Genomic DNA, 22891 nt, shown 5'->3' with positions numbered 1-22891 from the left:
AGCCATATGGGAAGAGGCTGCAGTTGTTAGCTGAGATATTGATGCATTTGGGTTGTGTTTGGTCCTGTTCAGTTTGTTTGGCTGCAGAGTTGCCTCTGTGAGCATCTTGTACAATGACCTTACTACTGCTGAAGGATAAGGGAGTGTAAAAGAGTGGAATGGGGCCAGCGTAGCAGCTTTGCTCCTGTTCAAGAGGTTCTGGACAGGAGCCAAGTGATTCTACCAAAAGCTGCTCTGTTTCACAGATGAAAGAAGTGTCCCTATTGATTACCAACCCTGTAACCTTTTTATTCTCTCATGCCTGCTATTACACAATGAACACCCTCGTGCTTCAATAGCAGACAGAAACCATGGGTCTCTTTGTACTCGTAATTATTACTATTTTGGAGTATAAAAGATGGAGCATGCAAGAGGAGGGGAAAAAATAGCAGCTGTTGGACCTTATGACTTGATTTCACTGTGGGGTTTCAAATGAGAACAACCTCTGTGCCTCCCCTAGTCCTCCCTGTGCTCCTGACCCAGCTTGGCATTGCCTCTCCCCCTGCACTGCAGAGCTGCTGCTGGTGGTGCCTTCTGCCCTGGCCATGCCCTGGCTGCATCCAGGGCTCTTCTTCTCCAGTCAGAAACACTGGAAGCTGCTCATTTTGGTGTTGGTGTGCTGGCTAGCAGGGAATGTGGTTGGGAAGGAGAGAGGGGGGTGGCTGAGAGTTTTGGTGGTCCTGCAACCTGGCCTGTCCCCCTCCTCCTTCCGGATGAAAATGCTATGAAATGTGGGGTGACAGAATGGTCCCCATTCCAAGACTGCTTGAAGTCACAGATTGCTCCCCATTCCAAGAGGGTTTGGAGTCACAGATTGCTCCCCATTCCAAGAGGGTTTGGAGTCACAGATTGCTCCCTATTCCAAGAGGGTTTGGAGTCACAGATTGTTCCCCATTCCAAGAGGGTTTGGAGTCACAGATTGCTCCCCATTCCAAGAAGGTTTGCCATCCCAGGGCCAGGCTGCTCACCCAGGCCTGGGATGCTCGGAGCAGAACAAGTTACCAGCTCTCACGGAGAGCAAGGAGCACCAGGCAGTTCTCTGCAGTTCCTCTGCAGCCTTTTCCAGGGGAAGCATGGCCGCAGAGCCTCTCCAGAACACGATCCATCCCTTGGGATGCTCGGGGGAGTGCAGGATCTGCCAGGATCTGCCAGCCTCTTTGGCTTGTGCACGGCAGAAAGTGGGTCACGCCTCATAAACAGCTTCCAAACGCTTCCATCCGCTGAGGCTTCTGTTTCTGTGTTTCCGCTGCTGACACCTCCTCCCTCTTGCAGCTCTTCCTTGACCACCTGGGCTTGGGAATGAAACAGGCCAAGAGTTTGCAGGAGGGAAAACCAGGGAAATGTTGTGTGCCTTGGATTTTATCTGCCAGTGCAGCCCTGACTCAGCTTGCTCACTTCGATTTCCTGTCGGCAGTAACCTCCTCTAGTTCAGACACCAAAAGAGCATCAAGCCTTGCCTGCACAAGGATCAGCCAAATCCCAAAATCCACAGAGTGCTGGGCTTCCAGGGGTGGAGATTTCTCACAGCATGGCAAGTGAGACACACCAGGGAAGGGGCAGAGTGAGCTGGATGAAATCTGGGAAGAGTTGAATCCATCTTAATACTGGTTTACACCAGAGCAGGGATGTGTGCCTGGCCATGTCCTTCTGTAGGGTGATAACTTTTCAAGATTCACAATCTTTGAGTGCTTAAATCCAGTGAAAATAAGCTTAAGACACTTCCTTTCTTCCAAGAAGAGCAAGTCTGGATATAAAATCTGTAGGAACTTGACCCTTGTGGAGGAAGGGCTAGTTTCTGTTCTAAAGATTCTCCTGGTAGGAGATGTGTAACCACAATGAAGCTCTCAGTCTAGATTGTCAGTACTAATGGTATTCAATGGCAGAGCTGCACAAAACTGCAGATTCCAGCAGCTCCTCATCAAACCTGAGGAGAAACTGGGTTTGTGCAACCCTTCAGGACAGGGAACAGCTCCAGAGCACTGCTGGCTCCACAGAGTGAATGGTTATCCCTGAGTCCTTATCCCTGCTGGGATCTGCTGGGATCAGTCATTCATTGCCAGCCTGAGCCCACCCACCTGGTGCTGAGTGCTCAGGGACACCATTCATGCCTCAGTCTCACTGATCCCAGCCCGGTGACGTGAGTGGAGCTGCAGCTAAAAATACCTCTGCTCCCAGGGATGTGCCCTAGCTCAGCTCCAGTAAACACTGGGAGCCATGTGGAGAGGCTGTGCTGGGGAGAGGCTGCTCAGGAATGTGGTCCTTGCACCCTCAGTGCCTGGCTTTCCTTCTCCCAGCTTTTCCTTCTCCCAGCTTTTCCTTCTCCCAGCTTTTCCTTCTCCCAGTTGCAAACAGCCTTTGCTTTCCCGAGTTGTCCCATCTGTGCTGTGTTTCTGCACCGTGTGAGGAGCAGGGGCTGAAGTCCTGTGCAGATGTCCTGGAGGCTTCTACAGAGCAGCCAAGCAGGGGATGCTGCTCTTCCTCAGTGGCAAAACTGAAATTTGAATTTCTTTAAACACCCAGCACATATTCCCTATTTAGCTATTACTAAAGGAAAGGCAGGAGGCTTGGAAGATGCAGGCAGTGGACCCACTTCAGGCTTTCCAGAAGGTGTCTGAACTGAGACAGGACTAATCAAGGAAGTGAAAAATAAGGAAATGAAGGTGAAAATTAATAATACACAGGGGTTTGGAGCTGGGGAAATACTAGAGTGTGGTGGCACAGAGGGGTGATGAAGAAGCTGCTGTTTAATACAGCATGAGAGTAGCTGTGTGCAACCAAGAGGTTGGGATGTGCCTGGGAGGTGCAAGAAATGAGAAGAGAGAGAGGCTGGACAAGAGCAGGAAAGAGCCAGGATGCTGCTGTGAGCCTCTGAGTGGAATTGGCTCTGAAGTGAGATAGGCTTGGAACAGGGATCTGGTGGGGTTGGGATTTTATCAGTCACAAAACCACCTTGTGCATTTCTTGTCCGTCCAGAGCTGCCTGTCACAGTGCAACAGGCACCTTACAGCACCTCCTGTGCAAGCTGCAGCCTTTGCCCCAGGTTATTGCTTTTCTTCCTTCCAACAAAAAGGAGATAAACACAGTCAGGCAGCACAGAAGCTTCTGTGGGAGTCTGTGCTTTGTAGGTAAAAGATCCATCCTGTGCCCACAAGGCAAGCCAAATAGGATTGATATGAGCTTTGGTGGCTTGCAACAGGGATGGCAAAAAAAATCTCCTGCCCCTGGCAGCTCACCCCAAAACACAGAACAAGCAGAAGGTCTTGGCTGCTGCAGGTGGCCGACAGCATGGCAAGTGAAGCCAAGGATAAGGTGCCAGGCTGTGGGATGAGCACCAGGTACCTTTAAGTGGTTTGGTCTGTGAGCTGATGTGTGTCTCCAGCATCTTTGCTTCCAAAAAAAGCAAATCCCAAGCCTTTGAAGGTATTCCCACCGTTCCCAGTGATGCAGGGAGAGGTGAGTGCTTAATTCCAGATTTGGGGCTCAGGTTCCCAGTGGGGAGAGATGGACCTGGGCTGAGGCTGTTTCTGAGGGCTGGAGGTCTCTGGCCATGGAGGAACAAGTCTCTCTGGAGCTTTATCACAGGGCCAAGGTGTGCTTAGGATGCCCTGCACATCCTGAATTCATTAGAGCTGTTTCATGCTTCAGCCTCTTAGGAAGAGGTTGGGATAGTTCCCTGGAGAAAACCTCATTCAGAAATAATGAAAACACAAGGTCATGCTTATAGCCCAGCATTCTCATCTCTTATGAATCCAGCGCTAAATTAATTGATTTGGGGATTTTTTTTTAATGAAAACACAAGAATCTAGTGCATGAAAATAGATCCCTCAGCTGTTGCAGCTCAAATATTCTGGGTGGTTTTGGTGCAACTGAGGTTTCCCCCGTAAGTGAGCGTGCACTGAAGCTCAGTTTGCCTTGTTTACACTGTATTTTTTTGCAACATGCTAAGTTTGACTAAATTCTAAAGGATCACTACATTAGGATATGCAAATCAGATGAGCTAAATGTTTTTCCTTTTCCTAAATATTGCTTACCCAAACCCACTGACTTGCACGGGGAGATGGAATGCCATTAAAGGAGAGGCAAGCAGTTGCTGTGCTGTTCAGCAGTTCTAGGAATTTTGGTTTTACTTGCTTATTACTGGTCTACAGTTTGGTGTGAAACAGCAGCTTTTATGTTTGGATTTGGGCATGGCTTCATTGGTATGCAGTGGTCAGTTGTTTTTCTCCCCCAAGTAATTTGCTAACGCCAGAGCAAAGATAAATTGGATTTTTTTGATGAAACAACCTGGGGGACAGTCATACACAAACTTCCCTGGTATGTTGTTTTTTTCTGTATGTGCAAACCTTGTTACCTGATAGTTTAATAAATTACAGAGCTGGTGCATATTGCATGTCTTGGAAATGAATGTATTTCATTCCATAACATTCATTTCATGCCATAATATTGCCCCAAGTGCCTCCCCACTGGATCAGAGTCTGTGCTTGGTGTTTGAATGCAGTTCTTGGCTGGGTGCTCAGAACCATTCAGGTGCTGCTAGAAATGGCACAGGGATGGTCTCAGCTACCACAGCATAAAATATAATCATCAAATTTTACTTTCTGATACGGAGAGCTTGTTGCAGGTTGCCACAAAGTTCAGAAAAGGTGCATTGTCAATCCTGGCTCTCTGAGTTCAGAAGTTCTCAAGCTGCAGGGTAGAAGATTTAAGCACATCCTTTGCTTTACCTGGGAGGAAAGTGCTGTTTAAAAAGTATTGGGTCACTTCAGTGCCAAGGAGGAGACTCCTTCCCTGTGTGCCTGTGTTTCCATGTGTGCTGTTGAGTTGTGGGACTGAGAACTTCCAAAAATTCTGTTTGGAAAGGAACATACAAGGAAAACAAACCAAACAAGCCCTGAAAGTTGGGCTGATGTCAGAGGTTTCCCCTGGCCTTGGTGATGGCCAGACCTCCCTGTGTCCTTCCCTTGTGCTTCAGGAGGGTTGTGAGAATAAACCTTGAGCCAGAAGAAAGTTGCTGTGCAAGACTAGGTGTGACCTGTGCTGCCTTGCTGGAGGACTTGTCCCCAATCCCCAGAGTCCCTGAGCCCTGCTCCTGCCTCCCTGGGCTCTAGGCTCAGCTCCCTGCTCCCAGCAAGATCTGCCTGGGTTTATTTTATTTCTTTTTTTTTTTTAAGGCTGTGCTGTCACATGGCATTAGCGGTCCTGCCTTCAGCCAGCCACAGCCTGCCACTGTTGCTTAGCAACCGTGATGATCTCCAAAATCCAAATTGCTGATACTCCAGAGCCCAGGAGGGATGGGAGCTGCTACCTGGGGGGAGAGGGGGTCAGCTCTCAGCACTCCCCACATCTGTGCTGGGAGAGGGGGCAGGAGGGTCAGGCAAGCCAAGCATCAGCTCCAGCCTGCTCACCGTTGCTCTGGGTGTCTGGCTGAGGCAGGGCATCTTTTGGTGGGGCTTTTGGTGCTCTTCAGAGGGAAACTGAGGTCAGGGAGGGTGAAAATCAGCTTTCCTAGGGGTTGCCCTGCCTCCCTTTCCCTCCCTCCAAGCAGTCAGAAATCTGCCCCTCAGCAGAGGCTGGGGATGTTTCAATGAGGAGGAGCCATCACATGAAGATTTTGGTGTCAGAGCAGCTCCTCTGTGGTGTGTCTCACCTGCTGAGCTCCCAGACACAGCTCCCCTCCTCTGCCATCACACCCTGGGATGGGGCAGCAGCCTCACAGCTGCCAAAATTGCAGCTTCTCATTCCAATCCTGCATCCCTGCTCCCCAGGGAATGCCTTCACTCCAACAGCATCCCTCAGCAGAGGGGAGACTGCTGTGACAGGTGTCAGGATTGCTGCAGAAAGTCACTGCCAGGAGTTCCACCTTCAGGATACAGGTCCAGAGAGCTGAGATTTAACCACAGCCTGTCAAAACTGGGCAAAAAAAATCCCATTTAATACCAGGATCCCTGTCAGACGAGGATGTGCTCTCTGAGCCAGCACTTGTGTTGGCCACTGTGACTTCCCAAAGTCCTGGAGGCTGCTCTGGCTGGCTGGGGGCATGAGGATATGGGAATTTGGGCTTCAGTCCTGGTGGGTGATGTCCTTGCAGCGTGGATTAATCCCAGCCACACTCCCTGTGAGCTCTGCACTGCCCATTTCCCAAGTCTGGATGAGTTTGTTGTGTAGAGGAGGAGTATGGGTGGGAGGAGGAGACAGGGAATGAGGGGTTTTAAGCAAAAGATCTCATTAGTTACATATATCTGCCAGTTTCCATAGTAACTGGGGAAGAGAGGAAACCTAAATCTGAGTGTGTCTGGCTAGCTGATGCCTGAACCATCCTCGACCTGCAGGGAGCTGCTCTGCAGCCTGGGGAGCAAAGGGGTTCAGAGAAGGGTCCAGGCTGCTCTGGGGAGAGGCAGCAGCTCCAAGTGTCTGCATCAGGGTATGGATTTGTAGGGTCTTTTATTTCCTCCTCCCACCATTCCCTGGAGCATGAACAGACCTTTCTCTAATCCCTCTGTGCACCAGACTTGTGTCCATTCTCAAATCCAGCCCCGGTGGATCTCTGTCTGTGGGTGTAGGGATGGATTAGAGCTGCATGGTCACTTCCTGCTGCTTCTCTGCTGCTGTCCTGCTCCCTGTGTCCCTTGAGATGGATCCACATTTCCTTGAGATGGATCCCACATTTCCAGTGTCTGGGCTTTCGGTGCAAATTGGTTTAAGGCTCTCTCCCTCATTTTTTGTCAATAGTGCCCAACCTGCTCTGAGTGACCCAGCACAGATAAAGTGTTCCACCTGCCCCAGCAGGGAGTCACATTGCTCCTGCTGGGCATCAGGAATGGGAATTTGTTAATGATGCTTATCAGGTGTGAAATCTTCCACCCAAAGTGGGATTGTGTCCCTTTACAGGCACTCACAGCGTGGGGTTTGCTCTGCTTTGTACTGAGGAACCCTTCAGCATCCAGGAGCTGCTGGTTTGGTCCTGGTGTGCTGCATGGTTGCCTGTTCTGGTTTCCTCCAAAGTTCCCTTAGAAATAATGTGTGTGGCAATGGCAGCCAGTCAGGTGTGCAGGTGAAATCACACCTCATCTGTGAGGGCTGAGGTCAGGCTGTGTGTTAAAACTGTACCACAGCCCTGAGATGTCTAGAGACAGTGTCTGAGGGGGTTTTGCCCTTTCAAGTAATTGCTTTTAAAAAAAGGAAAGTATTTTTACTACCTTGTAGGACATTGATTTGGCCAGAGTGTGTGTGTGAGGGAAGGAGGAGGGAGCTCTCATGGTTGGCACAGGATGTCAGAACCTGAGCAAGCCTCGGGCAGTGATCTTTGTTCTTTTCCACCTTCCTCTTCTGACTTTTTGGCTGCCTGCAGCTGGTTGGGGGTTGTAGATAAAGCAGAGTCCTGTTCCCCTCTGAGCTGCCTTGATAGTGTCACCTTGATCAAGCCCTGACTGACCCAGAGCAGTAAGTGAAAGCCCTCTAAAATGGGAAAACAGTTACCAAGAGATCACAGCCTGAAAGGAACGAGGTGGGTCTGTGAGGACAGCTGGAATTTCTTCTCCTTGTGTCATGTCTGCTCCTATCCCCAGGGAAGGAGCCAGCATTTCCTTGTGCTCTGGCATCCTGGGAACGCTCCTCTGGGCTCTCCTGTCTCTGCAGATGATGGATCTGAATTAACAGATGTGTTTTTTTCCCCCCTCTGAAGACACTGTCTCCAGCAAACTGCAGAACAACAACGTCTACACCATTGCCAAGAGGAACGTGGAGGGGCAGGACATGCTCTACCAGTCCCTGAAACTCACCAACGGCATCTGGATCCTGGCTGAGCTCCGCATCCAGCCCGGGAACCCCAACTACACGGTGAGCAGTCACAGAGCAGAGAGCTCTGGGGTGCTTATCCCTCACCCCACACCCTGAGCTGCACCTCCCTGCTCTGCCTCGTGTTTGCAGGGGGATCTTGTTCATTTGGCTGGGGGGGTTAGGAATGCCCGACATGGGAAAAGTGAGGAGCGACAGAATTCCCCTGCTCTGTCACCACAGAGCTGGGACAATGCCCGCTCAGCAGTGAGCAGTGACTTGCCAAGGTTACCCAGAGATAAAGCCAAGAGATATTAGCAAGGAAGCATTGCCAGGGTGCCCTTCCCCCTCTTACAGACAAATTTATGCCCCGCCGTGTTCCGGGCTGTCTGTGGCCCTGTGCTGGCACCAGCCCGTGGCTGCTGGGAAGGTGCTCTCTGTCCTGCCTCATGCACACCCCTGTGACTCTTCTCTTTGACATCTCTGCCCTTCTGAGGGACCTGTGTGTCTCTGGTATTAGAGGATTTATCTCCTGTTGGAAGGTGTGCCAGGAGTTTCAAGAGAAATCTGTGGTCTGGAGAGCCGCGGGGTGGATGTGAGCGTTGGAAGGTGATTTAAAGTGTTTGCACAAGGTTTGGTGCTGCAAGCCTGGTCTCAGCCTGATCTTTGCTTTAGAGAGGAGTGACAGCCAAGTTTGTGTCCATCAGGACTGAGCAGCAGATCCTTAGAAGCCCTCAGGGTTTGGAGCTGTGATTTACAGCCTGAGGACAAGCACAGGTCCCTTGTCTCAGTTTGGGACAGTGTCCCCTTCCTTCCTGCCTGTGGGGCCACCTGCATTTGCTGAGGAATTTGGAAACCCCACGGTGGGAGTTTGCTTTTGTTTTCCTCCTGCTTGCAGCAAGCTCTGAAAAGGCAATTTGGGGTTGATGATGAAGAAAGCAGGAGAAATACTCTGTGTGACTGTCATCAGCTGGTATATTCTTCGTGGACATGGCAGGAAGCTCCTGCCTCCCTTTGCCCCAGCACTGACCTCTCCTCTCCTCTCCACAGCTCTCCCTGAAATGCCGAGCTCCAGAAGTGTCCCAGTACATCTACCAGGCCTACGATGCCATCTTGAAAAACTAACAGGAGATCAAGCCTGTGCCTCACCCTGCGGAAGGAGGGGGGAAAAAGGGGTCCCCAGAGCCTCCTTCACCGCCAGCGCGGGGGAAAAGCACTCCTAACTGGAAGCAGCTGTATTCATGTGTAGGATTTCAGTCAAAAGGCACTGATTAAACAAGGTAGCAATTAGTATCCACGTGCTAACGATGATAGGGAGCAAACCCCTTTGGTATTTTTAGCGTTCCATGGAGTTTGTAACCACTGCTTCGAACTACTCCCCTGTCCCCCTCGCCCCTCACTCATCCGTTCTCGTGGGCTTCTCTCCATTTTGTGCCAATGTTCAGTGTTTTCTAAATGGCTTTAGGTGTAGTTTCGATTTTGTAAAATAACCGCTCATTGGAAAAAATGAAAAAACACCGAGCAGAAACCACACGTCCGCTGATTAAAACAAGGCAAAAGTGTCGAAAATGTAACACTGCACTTTATTTTATATTTTTATACTTTTTTTTTTTGAGGTTTTCTACTGTAATTGGCTTAAAGGCAAGGTGATTCCAAGGAAGTCTTGGGAGCCCTGCAGGGGCTCTAGCAGGGTGAGCACAGCCTTGGGGAATTAGGAACAGAGTCGTCATCAGCTGGGTGCAGGAGGGGGATGGAGCCCTGAAGAGAGAGTTTTATTACTCCTGTGCTGGCAGACTGGCACTGCTTTGGTGTTTTCACTCCAGCCATCTCCCTGGCTTGTGAGCTGCTGATTCGAGGAGTGAGGCTGCTTTTTTGTGGGGAGGAGCAGCAGGCTGGAAGGGTGACAGGACAGGGGTGGATGAAATGAAGGAAATGAGTCTGTTCTTAGAGCAAAAGGCACACAGAGCTGCAGGTGTGCTCTGTGCATCCTCACCCATCTGCAGCCCCTCTTCTTCCCCTTCTTTCCGTGCCTGCTGTGGCCAAACTGCCTTCTCAGCCATCCCTGAGCTGTGTCCCCTTCTCCTGGCACTGGCAATTCCCAAGGCTCACGGTGGCACATCCAAGTGTGGCAGTGCCACATCCCTGCCAGGGGAGCAGAGCAGCTCTCCCTGTCCCCATGCTGTCCCCCTAAACCCAGGCTAGGGCATGGTAGGAGATGGTTTGGGCTCGGCAGTGTTTGCTCCCTGCCTGCCTGGGGCTTTGAGCTTCCAGCTGAGTGGAGCAGCTCATGGAAGTGTTTCTCCCATTGGCAGCTCCACTCTTTGTGCCCAGAGACACAGGATGGCCAGAGCCAGCCAGCTCCCTGCTCTCAGTCCCTGTCCCAAGCAGCCCCATCCCCTGGCCCCTCTTTTCCAACCTGTCCCACAGGGCCAGGATTGTTTCCCTTCCAGTCCATAGCTGTGGACTCAACCCATTGCAACCACTCCGTGCTGCAGCAGCAGTGAAAGCAAAGCCTCTTGCATGTCCCTGCTCCATCCATAGCTTGTCCTGCTTAATCCAAGCCCCAATCCAGAACAGCTTTGCCCTCCCCAGCATGCTTGGACATCTCCTCCCCAGCTAACAAAGCTCATGCGTGTAGCAACCCCCACGTTGTCCTTTTAGATGCCACTTTCAAAGTCAATAAATGTTTCACGGTGGGAGATCGTTCATCAGGGCTCTGGCACTAACTGCAGCCAAGAAATCAGTTCTGGGAAAAGGTCACAGTGTCCTGGGAGAGACTCCAGCAGGGCCCAGAACTGCAGGACCCTGGAGGAAGGTGGTGTCCCTGTATAGGAACCTCTGTGCTCTGGCTGGGGGGGAAAAAGTGGGGCAGAGCTGGAGCAACCCAGCCCTTGAGCTGGGAGGTGATTTGCTCCAAGCCCTGCGGGTGTAGTGTAAAAATCATTAACAGAGCAATTAAGGAAGCACCAGTAGCACCGAGTGCGATGCTGTGTCCTGGCAGGGAGGAGAGCGCAGCTTCGACGTGGGGAGGGACTGCTGAGCACCCCTTTCTCTTGCCAAATTTCTCCCCAGCTTTTCGGGTGGGTGTCTCAGCCCGGGGCAGAGCCTGGGCTCCTCGGTGGCGTTCCCTCCGCCCCTGCTCGTTCGAGTGTTCGCCGTTCGTGTTGCTCTTCAGGCTTTTCCTGCCCTCTGTGTCAATAAAGTCATTTCCACGAGGCTGTGGCTGCGTGTGGCTCTGTGGGAATGGGGACAGGAGCCACTCCCCCGATGCTGGCTCTGCCTAGGGATGCAGCAGGGCTGAAGGCTGGATTTGCTGGGAGGGAGACTTAGCTCACCAGGCTGCTTTTTCCACCAGCCACTTGTACAGCACAGACCCCCCAAATCAGGGCTTGCAGGGGCAGGAGGCAGCAAATTTCCCTGGTCCTTTGACTGCTGCTTCTCCTTAACTCAAAGGGCAGCAGGGACAGACTGGGATGAAGAGCAGAAGCTGGATCTACCCCTTTAGCCCTTCTGGGGCTGCAGGTGGGCTGTGTGTAGTGTGACCTGTTTTCCCTGTGGTGAAATGATAAAATCCTTGGAGTCACTGATGTGTTTGGATTGCTTTGCACTGATGCTGTTGTTTTTCAGAGGGTTTTGCCATCACTGGTCCTGTCTCAAGCATGAGAGAGGACTTGGCTTGCCAAAGCTCAGTACCAGGCCAGAGCCAAACTCAGGCAGCCACCAACTCGAAGTGGCCAGAAATGCAACAGAATAAGCAGGTTTGGGGGGTGTTGCTCTGGAGCAGGGTAACCTGTTCCCTCAGCCTGCCCAGCCTTAGCAGCACTTGGATATTTGGGAACTTCCACCCTCTCTGGAGGACAGGTACCATATCAACACGTGGTGCCTTGTACTGGTATGGTTTTGTGTCAAGTGACAACAGTGACAGGCTGGTTTGGGGTCACTGATAGAGCTGTCATGTCCCTTCATGCATCCCTGCTGTGCCTGGGATGGGATCATCATTCCCTGGAGCAGTATTTGGCCCAACAGCAACGAAAGCTGCAGTGGGGTGCTCAGGGCTCTGTCCTGTCAGCTGCTGTCCCTTCATGTCCTGTGGCAAAGGGTTTCTTCCTCCCTTTCTGTTCTGCCAGAGGGTCCTCGAGAAGAAATTGGTCTTTGCTGCTGCTGTGGATTTGCAGGCAGTTTTTGTTTTTTCCCAGCAGGGACACCAACCCCGAGCCACGCTGTGCCTTCAGAACTGGGTTTGCTTAGCCCTGTCCGCCCTTGGGGCTCAGGGGACACAGGTGATGATCCCTGGGCTGGGAACTGCCAGGGGGGTTGGTCCCCATGTCCTTCCCTGATCCTGAGGCCCAGGCTGTAGGACAGGGACCTCCTGAGTTGTTCCTTGCAGCTCTGGCTGGAGCTGGGTGAGCTCCCCAAAATCCCTGCTGCTCCCGCTGGCCTCACACCCATCCTGCCCTGAGCCAGGGTGTGTTCAGGGCCAGCACTGGTGACAGCCCCTGAGCCCATGATGGGGAGGCAGGGACTGAGGGGAGGGTTTTGGATCTGGCTGATGCAGGGGCTGACCAGAGCCCCCCGAGCCACCAGCTCTGCCTGTCCCTGCTGCCACCTGCACACCAGGACACAGGAGCTCTGGGGCAGATAATTTGAGGTTTGCCTTGGGCTCCTGTCACTGAGACTGGGATAAACCTCCCAGCCAGCAGGGACGTGCTGGGATCCAGCCCCACTCCCCTCCCCCTGCTCCTCGTATATTAAATTTCACACGTAAAACTGCAATTGAAGAGCATCTCGGAGGGAACTGCTAAAAATAGCCCCGAGGCTGGAGCCTGAATTGTGCGGGAGAGTTCATGTGCAGCCCGATCCCTGCCCTCTCCCAGAAACATTCCAGGGCTCGGGGCTGCTTTATGGCCATGCAGGCAAGGGGAGCAGCATCTAGGGCTGCTAATAACCCCAGGGACACACAAATATTCCCCTGCTGCGAGCATCGGGCAGCTCTGCAGGCAAATAACCCCCAGCTCTGACAGCCTGGGTGTAACGTGGGGCACGGCAGAGGGGCTGTGACCCCGTTTGCCTGGTGCTGATGCCAGGGTGGCACAAATGTCCCGCATTTCCCCAGCTGCCCTTGTCCCCTCCCCAGCCGTAGGTCAGTGTCCGCCGTCCCCTTGTCCCCCGGGAAGGATGTGGCATCGCATTTCCACTTGCGCCCCCTCCTCACCCGGGAGAGGAGCCCGCGGAGGTGATGTTTTTTCCCAGCCAAAGGTGCTGACAAAGCTGGGGGGAGCCCGGCCGTGCTGTCGCCGGTGCTCGGGCTCAGCCGAGCCCGTGTGATCGCAGCCAGACCTGTGGGGACACCTCGGTGCTCGCTGGTGTCACCGTGAGCCGGAGCGGGCTTTGGGCTCTGCTCGGAGGAGCAGAGGGGCGCAGGGAGTCCATCAGCAGCGTGTCCCGGGGGCCTGGACCATGTTCCCGGAGGTGCAGCCAGCATCTTCCCTCTGTCCGGCGCGCAGGTAAATGCTCCGTGCCGGGTGACCCAAAATGCAGGCACTGCAACAGGAATGTCCCTCCCTTGGTGGGGCCTGAACCACCTGGGCTGAGGGTCCCTCCGGGCACAGAGAAGCCCCCAGCCCTGCCCGGGAGGCACGGGAGGAAGGTGATGTGTCCGAGAGCACAGCGAGCAGCAGCGCCGGAGGAGGGAAAGACTCCCCGGGAGGGATCCTGCCCTCCTCCCCCGAAGGGCTCTGGCCGGGGGGCTCTACGGGTGGGCATGAGGGCTCAGCTGCCGCTGGGCGCCGGCGAAGGAAGGGGTGACGGCGCTGCACCCAGCACACTGCAGGGGGGACATGGGAGGGTCTTTTCCCATCGGCGCCTCCCCAGAGCCCCGAGAGAAGCCGGTGTCTCTGCTGGATTCCTGCGGCTCGCTCTAGGCATTGCCTACCTCCTTTCCCGGGCGCTGCCTCCTTCCCTCCTGGGCACTGCCCGCATCCCTCCCCGGGCATCCTCTGCATCCCTGCCTGGGCAGAGCCTCCTTCCCTCCCCGAGCTCTGCCTGCATCCCTGCCTGAGCTCTGCCTGCCTCCCTCCCTCCCTCCCTTCATCCCTCCCCGGGCGCTGCCCGCCCCCCGCCTGGGCATCCCCGCCATCCCACCGGGAGCTGCCTCCATCCCTGCCCGGACCGTGCCCCGGCCGGGCTCCCCGCTCCCCGCCGCCGCCCCCCGGTGTCGCCGCGCCGGGCGGGGGCCGGGCCGGGCCGGGGCTCTGCAGCGGGGCCGCCCGCCCCGCGCCGGGCTCGCCGCATGGCTCCGCCGCCCGCCGGGGCGCCGCCGGCCCGGGCCGCCGCTGCCAGGTACGGGGGGTCCGCCGGGAAGGGCAGGACGTGGGGGGAAAGTTCCCGCTGGGCAGGGTCCGGGGGTGGCCGGGATGGGGGGAAAGGGGGTCCCCAGCGAAAGTTGAGCGCCGCTGCTCCCCGCTCCCCTTCGCCCGCCGGCACGGGCGGTGCGGGTGTCGTCTCCCCGTGGAATCTTCAGATCGTCTCCAGCCCCAGCAGCTCCGCGGCCCGGGGGTGTGCGCTGCCCGCCGCGGCCGGAGCATCCCCGGGAGGATCGGGGTGCGGGGTGTGCAGGGTGTGCGGGGTGTGCGGGGTGTGCGGGGTGTGCGGGGTGTGCGGGGTGCGGGATGTGGGGTGCGGGATGCTGCCGCCGCCCCGCGGAGCTAAGGGATTGCTCCTTTCTGTGCCCCCGGCGTGGCGGGGTGGCCAAGGTCGGAGCATCCGTTCCCGGGAGCCCCCTGCGAGCCCCCGCCCGGCCCTGCAGCCCGCGGAGCCCGGCCTGCTGCTGAAGGGACCCGCGGCTGCTCCCTGCTCCACCACCCCGCCGTGGGTGCCCCGAAGGGTCTCTCCGCTGCGCCTCAGTGTCCCACGGTGGCTGCTTGTAGGGCCGGGGGCCATCGGGTCGGCCTCTGATGTTTTTGGGGTGCACGGTCGCCGTGCGCCAGCACAGAGGGGGATGAGGCTCTGGGGGAGGCTCAGCAGGGCTCAGCCTGTGCTCCAATTCCAGGCAGCCCTGCGGGCACTGGGTTTCCAGTTGTGACACTCCATCACCCTCCGGCCCCGCAGAGGAGCTGGGGACGCTGCTGTGAGGAGGAAGGGTTTGTGGGGACAGGGCTGTCCCTGCAGCAGAGTGACCCCCGGGACCCGCAATGACACTGCTGCTGCTGCTGGAGAAAGGGCCCGGCAGGGTCGGGCCTGGGGGTTCCTGCACCTCCCGTTCCCCTGCTTCTGGCACAGAAACATCCCCGCTGCCGGGGCTGGGGACAGCCAGCACCCCCGGGAGCAGTCCCAGCAGCACAGAGGGACAGTCCCCAGTCCTGGTGTGCGGGGGTGAGGATGGTGTGAGCCACGGAGCAGCCTGAGGGACCCTGGCAAGCTTGGCCACTCCAGCACCAGCAGTGGCAACCTCCGTGCCCAGGCTCGTTCTGGGGTAAATCATCTCCATCAAACAGGCCGAGCAGGGTGTTCGAACCTGACACTTTGCTGCTGCTTCGGCGCTGGTTTTCAGGGAAAATGGACCAGAGCATCACAAATTGGTCAAAGCTCCACACTTTGAGATAAAGCACCAGATTTAGTGATGAGCGCAAGCAAAAGTGGGACCCTAGCTGTTCCCATCACAGCTCCTGCTCAGGAGCCTGGTGGGTGTTTGGACTCCAGACTCAGCTCCCACATCCCTGCGTGTGGGTTGTCACCCCGTGTGTCCCCACCGGTGTGGCCCTGCCGCGGGTCCCCTCCGGCCTCAGCACATGTGGCGGCGGCGCTGGGCTCACCCTGTCAGCTGGCTTGCAAATGAGTCCCCATCAAGTTAATTGCCCAGCCGCTCCAAGCCTGAAACGAAACGCTCAAGCTGTCGCTCGCAGGCGCAGAGCGATCTCCCCCCGCCCCGGCAAAAGGCAATTCCGGCTGTCCAAGCCGAGGGAAGATGGATTCCCCGGGTTGGGACAGCAGCAGGAAGGAGCAGCTGGTGGCAGTGCCCATGGGTGCTGTGGGATGAGTGCCCAGCACAGCCTGGGACTGCTGCTGCCAGCTTGAGTAAACCCCAAGCCGCAGGCAGACCCTTTCCTGGAGATTCCTTTGCTCTAAAAGGGCTGAACGTGTCTGTGAGGATTTTCCTGGGATAAAGTTGGCTCAAATCCTGGCTCTCCTTGGCTGCTGGGGTGGGAGGCTCCAAGGGTGACCCTTGAGGTCCTGCAGTGCCAAGATCCCTGGGGACATTATCACCTCCTGCTCCTCAAGGACAGCTCCCGCTTGAAAAAATCCCCCCAGTGTAACTCCAGGCTGTGCCTCAGCCCTGACCAGCTTCTCCTTGGCCTTACAGTGACGGGCTGTCCCGGAGGGGAAATGCATCCTGAATGGGGCTGAGGCCCCCTGCTCGGGAATATGCAGCCTCGGCACCGCGGGGGCAGCACCAGGGCAGCGGCCGGCGCGCGGCGGGATGGTGGCAACCTTCAAGATCGCCGTGCTGGGAGCCCAGGGCGTGGGCAAGAGTGCCATAGTCCGGCAGTTCCTGTACAACGAGTTCAGCGAGGTCTGTGTCCCCACCACGGCCCGCCGCGTCTACCTGCCCGCCGTCGTCATGAACGGCCACGTGCACGACCTGCAGATCATGGACTTTCCCCCCATCACCGCCTTCCCTGTCAACACCCTGCAGGTAGGGGGGCACCCGAGGGGGCCTCCGCCTCTGGGGGTCTCTGGTGACTTCCAGGGGGTTTTGCTGTAAAGCTCTGTGGGGTGCTGGTTCTGCCTTCCCCGGGGATGATTCTCCATCCACGTCAGGGTTTGGTTGCTGAATGGGGATTGTGTCCTCATGGATTTGGCTGAGCAAGTCCAGGATAAAGTGTGTTGTAAAATTTGGTGACAACGTGCAAGAGATGGCATCTGTCTCCGAGGAGTGTGGCTCTGGCACTGCCTACAGCCACATCCAGGTGGGATCCTGGAGCACTGGGATGCATTTCCATGGCTGTCAGAGCCAACATCAGAGCATTTGAGTGAAAACCAGGTGTTTCTGGAGAGCCAGACCCCTGATACACCCACTGCCAAGCCAGGCACAGCTTGTCCCCTCCCGGGAGTGGCCATCGCCCCCTCCAGCACTGCTTGGGTGTTCCCGGAGTGCTGAACCTACCAGCTCCTCCTGTCCCCCTCAGGTGCTTCCAAAGCAGCCCCAAAAGGCAGTGTGGGCTTGGAAAGTGCTGCCACCAGTGCTGACCACTCCTGGATGGAGTCAGTGGGGGAAAAGGGCATTTTAAGCTCATGCCATAGCCCCCATTCCAGTGGCACAAGTTGTGTCACCACTGCAGGGACAGGAGCTGGAGGTTCCCAGTTGTGGCTGCAGCCACCCTGGAGGGCAGTGCCACCAGTGGGGCCACCTCAGTTAATTACAGTGTCCCTGTTCCCAACGGGGATGAGGTCACAGGGGCCATGCAGTGCTCCAAGAGTCCCAGAGGGAGTTAACTGAGCGCCCTGGGGGTGAGGAGCGGGTTTAAAAATTAATGGGTGAGCGCAGGGAACGAAAGGTCAGCGTGAGAAAGAGCCCGAAATAGCAAAGGGTAATTTATTGACACGGCAGCCGATGCTCACACACTCCATTAACTCCCTGCCTTGCTGCACTCCGGAGGGTGGGAACAGATGGAGGTTTCCAGGGAAGAGAGGGGGATCAGAGGGATGGCTCCGAGGGGAAAGGAGAGGACCGTGGTGAGGGATACGGCTCTGTCTGCTGGGAAACATCGCTGGACTGAGCTCCCTGCCAGGAAAAGCCTCCCTGCAGTGCTGTCCTGGGAGAGGAGCAGGAGCCAGCGGCTCTCTGACATCCTGCTCCCGCAGTGCAAGCCTTCTCCAGCTCCAGCACCCCGGGAAACCTGCACTGCGTGAGGAAAACCATCCTGAAACCGCCGGCTGCCCCCAGCACGGTGAAATAGCTGCACTTTGTCCATCTCCCGGGTGTTATCAGCACTCAGAGTAACCCCGAGGCTGCTGCTCCATCCTCCTGTGTCTCTGAGCCTGAGGATCTCCCCAGCATCTCCCCTCGGTGGACAGAGAGAGGCTGTGTCACTCTGCTCCCTGCCAGCTCCTTCCCGTGCTGCCCTCTGGGATGGAGAAAAACCCAAACCCCAAAACTCTCCTTCTCCCGGTTCCCTTTGGCCCTAGGTCGTCTTATTTTGGATGATAAACTCAGGAAGGGCTGATTCATGGTCCTAGAGGGTTTTGCTCAGGGACAAGTGGTGCCCTTTCCTCCTTTCCAGAGGCACTCAGGAGGGTTTTGCAGAGCTGCCTGCAGGGGTTCCCATTCCTGGTCTCACTGCTGGGATGGGAAAGTGCCTGGAAGCGAGGCAGATTTTCACTGTTATAGCAGGGGGGAAAAAAATCCTGCTTTCCCCAGAAACCCAAATATTTCCTAGCAGAGAGTATTTCTTACAGCTCCAAATTTTGGCTGTGGAGAGACCGGGGGTGGTCTCTGCCCTGGATCCCCATCTTACTCACCCAGACTGCATTCCAGAGCAGCCTCTGCTCCTCTCCTGTCCCCATGTCCCCTCCAAACAGACCTGCTGTCACCTTCCCCCTCTCACCCATGGAGCTGCTGCTCTCTCACCCTGGGGCTCAGGATCCTCATCACCTGCTCTGCCCCAAAAACCCCAAAAACTAATTAATACAACTAATTAGCAGCTCTGGAGGATGAAGGTTTTCCACCCAAGGAGGGGGCTGCATTCAGCCCCACTCTCAGCTCAGCACTGTGCATTTGGAAGGGATTTGGGCTGGCAAATCCTGTCACCTCTCCCCTGGATGAACAAGGGGATAGATAAGGGATTTCTGGAGATGGAGGGATGGCTGAAGGGCTGTGGGGCACACAGGTGGGTCAGGGCAGGGCAGAGCTGGGTGTCAGGGCTGCAGAGTGTGCAACCCCCTGCATTCTGCTGACATCAGAGCCTCCTTGGGGTGCCCAACCCCAAATCAGGGCAGGGCAGAGCATCCCCTGGGCACTGCAGCAGGGCTGAGCCAGGATTGATCCCTCTCTGCACCTTGCAGGAGTGGGCAGACGTGTGCTGCAGGGGGCTCCGGAGTGTCCATGCCTACATCCTGGTCTATGACATCTGCTGCTTTGACAGCTTCGAGTACATCAAAACCATCCGCCAGCAGATCCTGGAAACAAGGTAGGGAGGGTTTGCTGGATGGGGCATCCCCGGGGTGGTGCTGTTGGCTTTTGCTGGTCTTAGAATTGTGAGGCAGGCACGGTTAGAGGGGTAAAAGGGTTTTGCCTCTGAATTTTAATGGGATCTTAGGTGCACAGCTCCTCAAAGGTGGAACACACCAAGATGCACACCCTGTATAGTGCATATACAAATTTTTCCACCTTACAAATTAGCATACCTGTCTAGAATCCCCCAATAAGAAATTTAATAAATGAAGTAATGTCCCCCCTATTCTAAGAATTCCCCCACCCCAAATGAAGCCAGAGCCCAGTTTACAAAATATGTTTCAGAGAGAAAGTTTCAACCGAGGTTAAAACTTTGAGGTTTTGATACCTTAAGGCTCTCTGACCTCTTGCTGTAAATTTTTGGTCTTTCTGCCTTGGAGAACCCCAAAACTAAGCTAAAATATCAGAAAATACAAAAATTACAAGCATGTAGGTTAAGGGTAAATAATATATAAAGGGTACAGAAAATATATAAAAGGATATATAAAATATATAAAAGGGTATATAAAAAAGAAAAGGCAAAAGTCATCAGGCATCAGTACAGCCCCATGGCTCCTGGCAAGGGGGTAGAGCATCAAGGGGGCACATCTTGGCACTGGAAATGAGATCTTTGATTGGCACAAAGCCCCTTTGCAGGGCTGGGAGCCCAAAATGCAAGAGAAGAGCAGGACTCTGGGCAAGTATCCCCTGTGGGCAAGGGCAGAGCAGCTGGACATGGCACGAGGGGTGGGTGGCCATGGAAAGGGACAAGGGGACAAGGCATGCTCCGCTTGGCAAGCCACATGCTCCTCTGTCCCCCCCCGCCCTCCCCAGGGTCATCGGCACCTCGGAGACGCCCATCATCATCGTGGGCAACAAGCGGGACCTGCAGCGGGGCCGGGTGATCCCGCGCTGGAACGTCTCCAACCTGGTGAAGAAGACGTGGAAGTGCGGCTACATCGAGTGCTCGGCCAAGTACAACTGGCACATCCTGCTGCTCTTCAGCGAGCTCCTCAAGAGCGTGGGCTGCGCCCGCTGCAAGCACGTCCACACCACCATCCGCTTCCAGGGCGCCCTGCGCAGGAACCGCTGCACCATCATGTGAGCCCCCTGCCCCAGGGACACCCCGGGGACACCCCGGGGACACCCCAGGGTGGTCGCTCACCCTCGGGGACTGCTGGTGTTTCTGCTCTCCTGGCAGTGCTGGAGGCACTTTGGGGTTTGCTTCCCCTGTGGGGACATTGGGGACAGGGCACCTTGGTGGCCAGGCTGGAGCAGGAGGGTGGTCAGGCTGCCTGGGGGTAGTGAGGGGTGAGGGAGGTCTTTGGTTGGACCCCTGAGCTCTCTCCAAGCCTCCCCTTGAGGCCAGAGCTGTCCCAGGGGTTTTACAGGGCACTGAGATGCCTCAGAGGGTGCCCAGATTTTGGCTGTCAGGTCCATCCTTGCCCATCCCTGCCCTGGCAGCACAGGGACAACGCTTGCTGCTGCCTGCCTGCCATCCCCAGCCTCTGGAAGGGAATCGCCCAGCAGCTGCATCCTGGCATGCTGGGTGATTCCCAGGGTGGTGGCTCCATCTCTGGGGCACAGGGAGACAGTAGTCCTGTTTTTCCCCCCGTGGAGCTGGGATTTCTCCCTTTGGAGGGCAGAGCAGCCCCAGGTTGACAGGCTGTCTTTTGGCTGGGTCAGGTCTCCAGGTGGAATTTCTGGATGAAAGCGAGGAAGGTGAAAAAAAATCAGTAAGTCCCAATCCTGCTCCTTACACCCCCAGGATGCTGGGTGCTGCCTTCCCAGGGCTCTGAGCTCCCACCCAGCCCAGGACAGCCCGGGAAGGCTTCTCCTCCCCACAGCCTGCCGACACCAAATAATCTGGGAATGCTCCTTGCCGGGCAGGTCACCCCTCTGCTACCTCTCATCCTGGGCTCAGCAGGCCACTGGCATTGCACAGCTTCACCCCAAAGCCCCGGGCTGTCCCGGGCAGGTGGGCAGCCCCTGTGCCATCCCAGCCACCGGCAGTGCCACCAGGCCCACCCCCGCTGGGATGTCACCTCCATCCTGGTGACATGTGGCCGTGGCAAGGCAGCCTCGGCAGCAATAGGGAGCTGGAGCACCATTTCCAGTTGTGTTCCTGGAGTTTTTTTCCTCTCTGCATATCCCTGATAGGAAAGTGAGCCTCCCATTTAGGTTTTTTTTATTATGTTTTAATAGTTTGGTCTATTTTTGCATCAGAATTGCAGCTTGCCTGTGTCCTGCCCTGCAGGGCAGGTGGCAGAGGACAACCCAGTTAGGAAATGATGATGGGGTGGTGAAGGGCGAGCAAGAGGCTGAGGGGGTCATGGTTTCTCTGTGAGACCCAGAGAATTTCCATCCTCACCTCCTGAGGCAGGATCTGGGTCTGATCCATCCAAAACCACCATCTCCTGCTGGAACAAGGAGGGATTCAGCACTGCTCTGAGCAGCAAAGCAGGACAGCCAGCCCTCTCTGCCACCACAGCCAGGTGTCTGTGGCTCTTGGAAGTGCTTCCCACTGAAGGCAGGTCCAGCTGAGCTCCAGCACGGTGCCTCTCACCACCCCATCCCTGCCCCAGGGCTGGGGGGTCATCCTGCTCCTCCCCTCCCTGCTTAGGGAATCAACCCCCTTGCTCCAAAATTAAAAAAAAAAAAGGAATAAAATAGGAAAGGCAATGGGGGAACACGGGTCTGCCTCAGCTGGGAAGGGCAGTGACAGTTGTCACCATCCTTTGCCTTCATGGCAAACCCAGCTTCCCATCCAAGCTCATCCTGTCAGGATTTATTAACACCCAGAAGTCCACTTATCGATCTCTGGCTAGAGCTTTATCCCTCCAAATTGTCTGACAAGGAAATTCCTGGGTAAATGCTAATAATAAAGCATTTATGAAGTGCTCTGACAAACACATATCAACGACTAAGCCAATACATTGTTTGTTATAACCCTGTAGCCTGCAGTTTATAGCACAATTAGTTACAGGTTTTTATAGCATCTATTTAGTATTTTGAAGAAAAAGAAAAAAAAAAAAGGTTATAAATATAATTGTTATATTCTATTGTACTTTATAGACAGAGGAAGTTATATTAGTAATAATAACAACCCTCACTGCTTTGACAGCACTTCCCAGCTCCCGGGAAAACGAGGGCTACAAAGAGCTACTTTCCCAAGAGCCCAGGAAGGGGTAGGTGGTGGTGGTGGCACCCTGGGTGCAGGCAGGGAATCCCAGGCAGGAAGATCCGATGTGTCCAGGCAGGGATCAGAGCCCACGGGAGCACAGCAGCAGCCACGAGTGCTCCACGGCCCTACTCACACCTTACTACAGAGTTACCACTCGCCCAACGCCACCCTGGTCCTGCTGACAACCACCTGGGTGTGACACAGGCTGGGATGTCCCCACGGCTGTGCCCAGGGCAGTGCCAGGTCTGTGCCCCAAGCTCCTGGAGGTGACACCTGGGTTCGGTTCAGCCCCACCAAGGATGCTTCCCTCTCCCTCTCCTCCTCCTCCTGCCCCAGTGAGCATCCCGGTTGCCTGGACTTGGCTTTCCTTTCCCCCCTGGACTTCTTGTCGGAGATTCCCAAGGTGTCTACACCGCCTGTGACTCCCTGCACCTCCTTCTTTGAAATGGAATTAAAAATCAGGTCTGTCCCCCTTGTTCTGTACCTGCCTCAGGAGTGTTTTTGCCAGCAGGCTTTGCATCCCTGGAGTCCCAGCGCTCGCATTTGCTGCTTCTCTGCAGGGAGCTGGGGCTGGCTTCGTTCCCTCTTGGAAAATGGGGCTCTCCTGGGCCCTGTGGGGCTCTCAGAGGGATGTTTGCTGTACTCACATCGGGATTGTCCTCCCTCCCTCCCTCCCCACCCACACA

At 55.5% G+C, this 22891-nt stretch overlaps 2 protein-coding genes across 6 annotated transcripts in view; both read left to right on the top strand.

Annotated features, from left to right (window-relative positions):
• Window positions 1–11028, top strand: part of AP2B1 (adaptor related protein complex 2 subunit beta 1) — a 77004-nt gene extending 65976 nt beyond the window's left edge. For all 4 annotated transcript variants that reach the window (XM_085078114.1, XM_085078111.1, XM_085078112.1 and 1 more), the window contains 2 exons: window positions 7721–7875; window positions 8863–11028. In XM_085078114.1, coding sequence (XP_084934240.1) covers window positions 7721–7875; window positions 8863–8937 — 230 coding nt within the window. In that variant the 3' untranslated portion in view covers window positions 8938–11028. The remainder of the gene's footprint in view (window positions 1–7720; window positions 7876–8862) is intronic.
• A 1670-nt stretch (window positions 11029–12698) lies between these two features.
• On the top strand, window positions 12699–20269 carry RASL10B (RAS like family 10 member B). Of its 2 annotated transcripts, none has more exons than XM_085078141.1 (4): window positions 12699–13316; window positions 16172–16504; window positions 18874–18998; window positions 19856–20269. In XM_085078141.1, exons 2-4 carry the CDS (start codon window positions 16289–16291, stop codon window positions 20124–20126), a joined length of 612 nt encoding a protein of 203 aa, XP_084934267.1. In that variant the 5' UTR covers window positions 12699–13316; window positions 16172–16288; the 3' UTR covers window positions 20127–20269. The 2 variants fall into 2 exon arrangements, with proteins under 2 accessions (XP_084934267.1, XP_084934266.1); XM_085078140.1 differs by lacking the exon at window positions 12699–13316 and adding an exon at window positions 13505–14151.
• Window positions 20270–22891: the final 2622 nt, after the last annotated feature.

Source organism: Lichenostomus cassidix, chromosome 19 (genome assembly GCF_008360975.1).
Source record: "Lichenostomus cassidix isolate B80296 chromosome 19, HeHo_3.0, whole genome shotgun sequence".
Classification (NCBI taxonomy): Eukaryota; Metazoa; Chordata; class Aves; order Passeriformes; family Meliphagidae; genus Lichenostomus; species Lichenostomus cassidix.
This window is presented reverse-complemented; position numbering and strand designations above follow the sequence as displayed.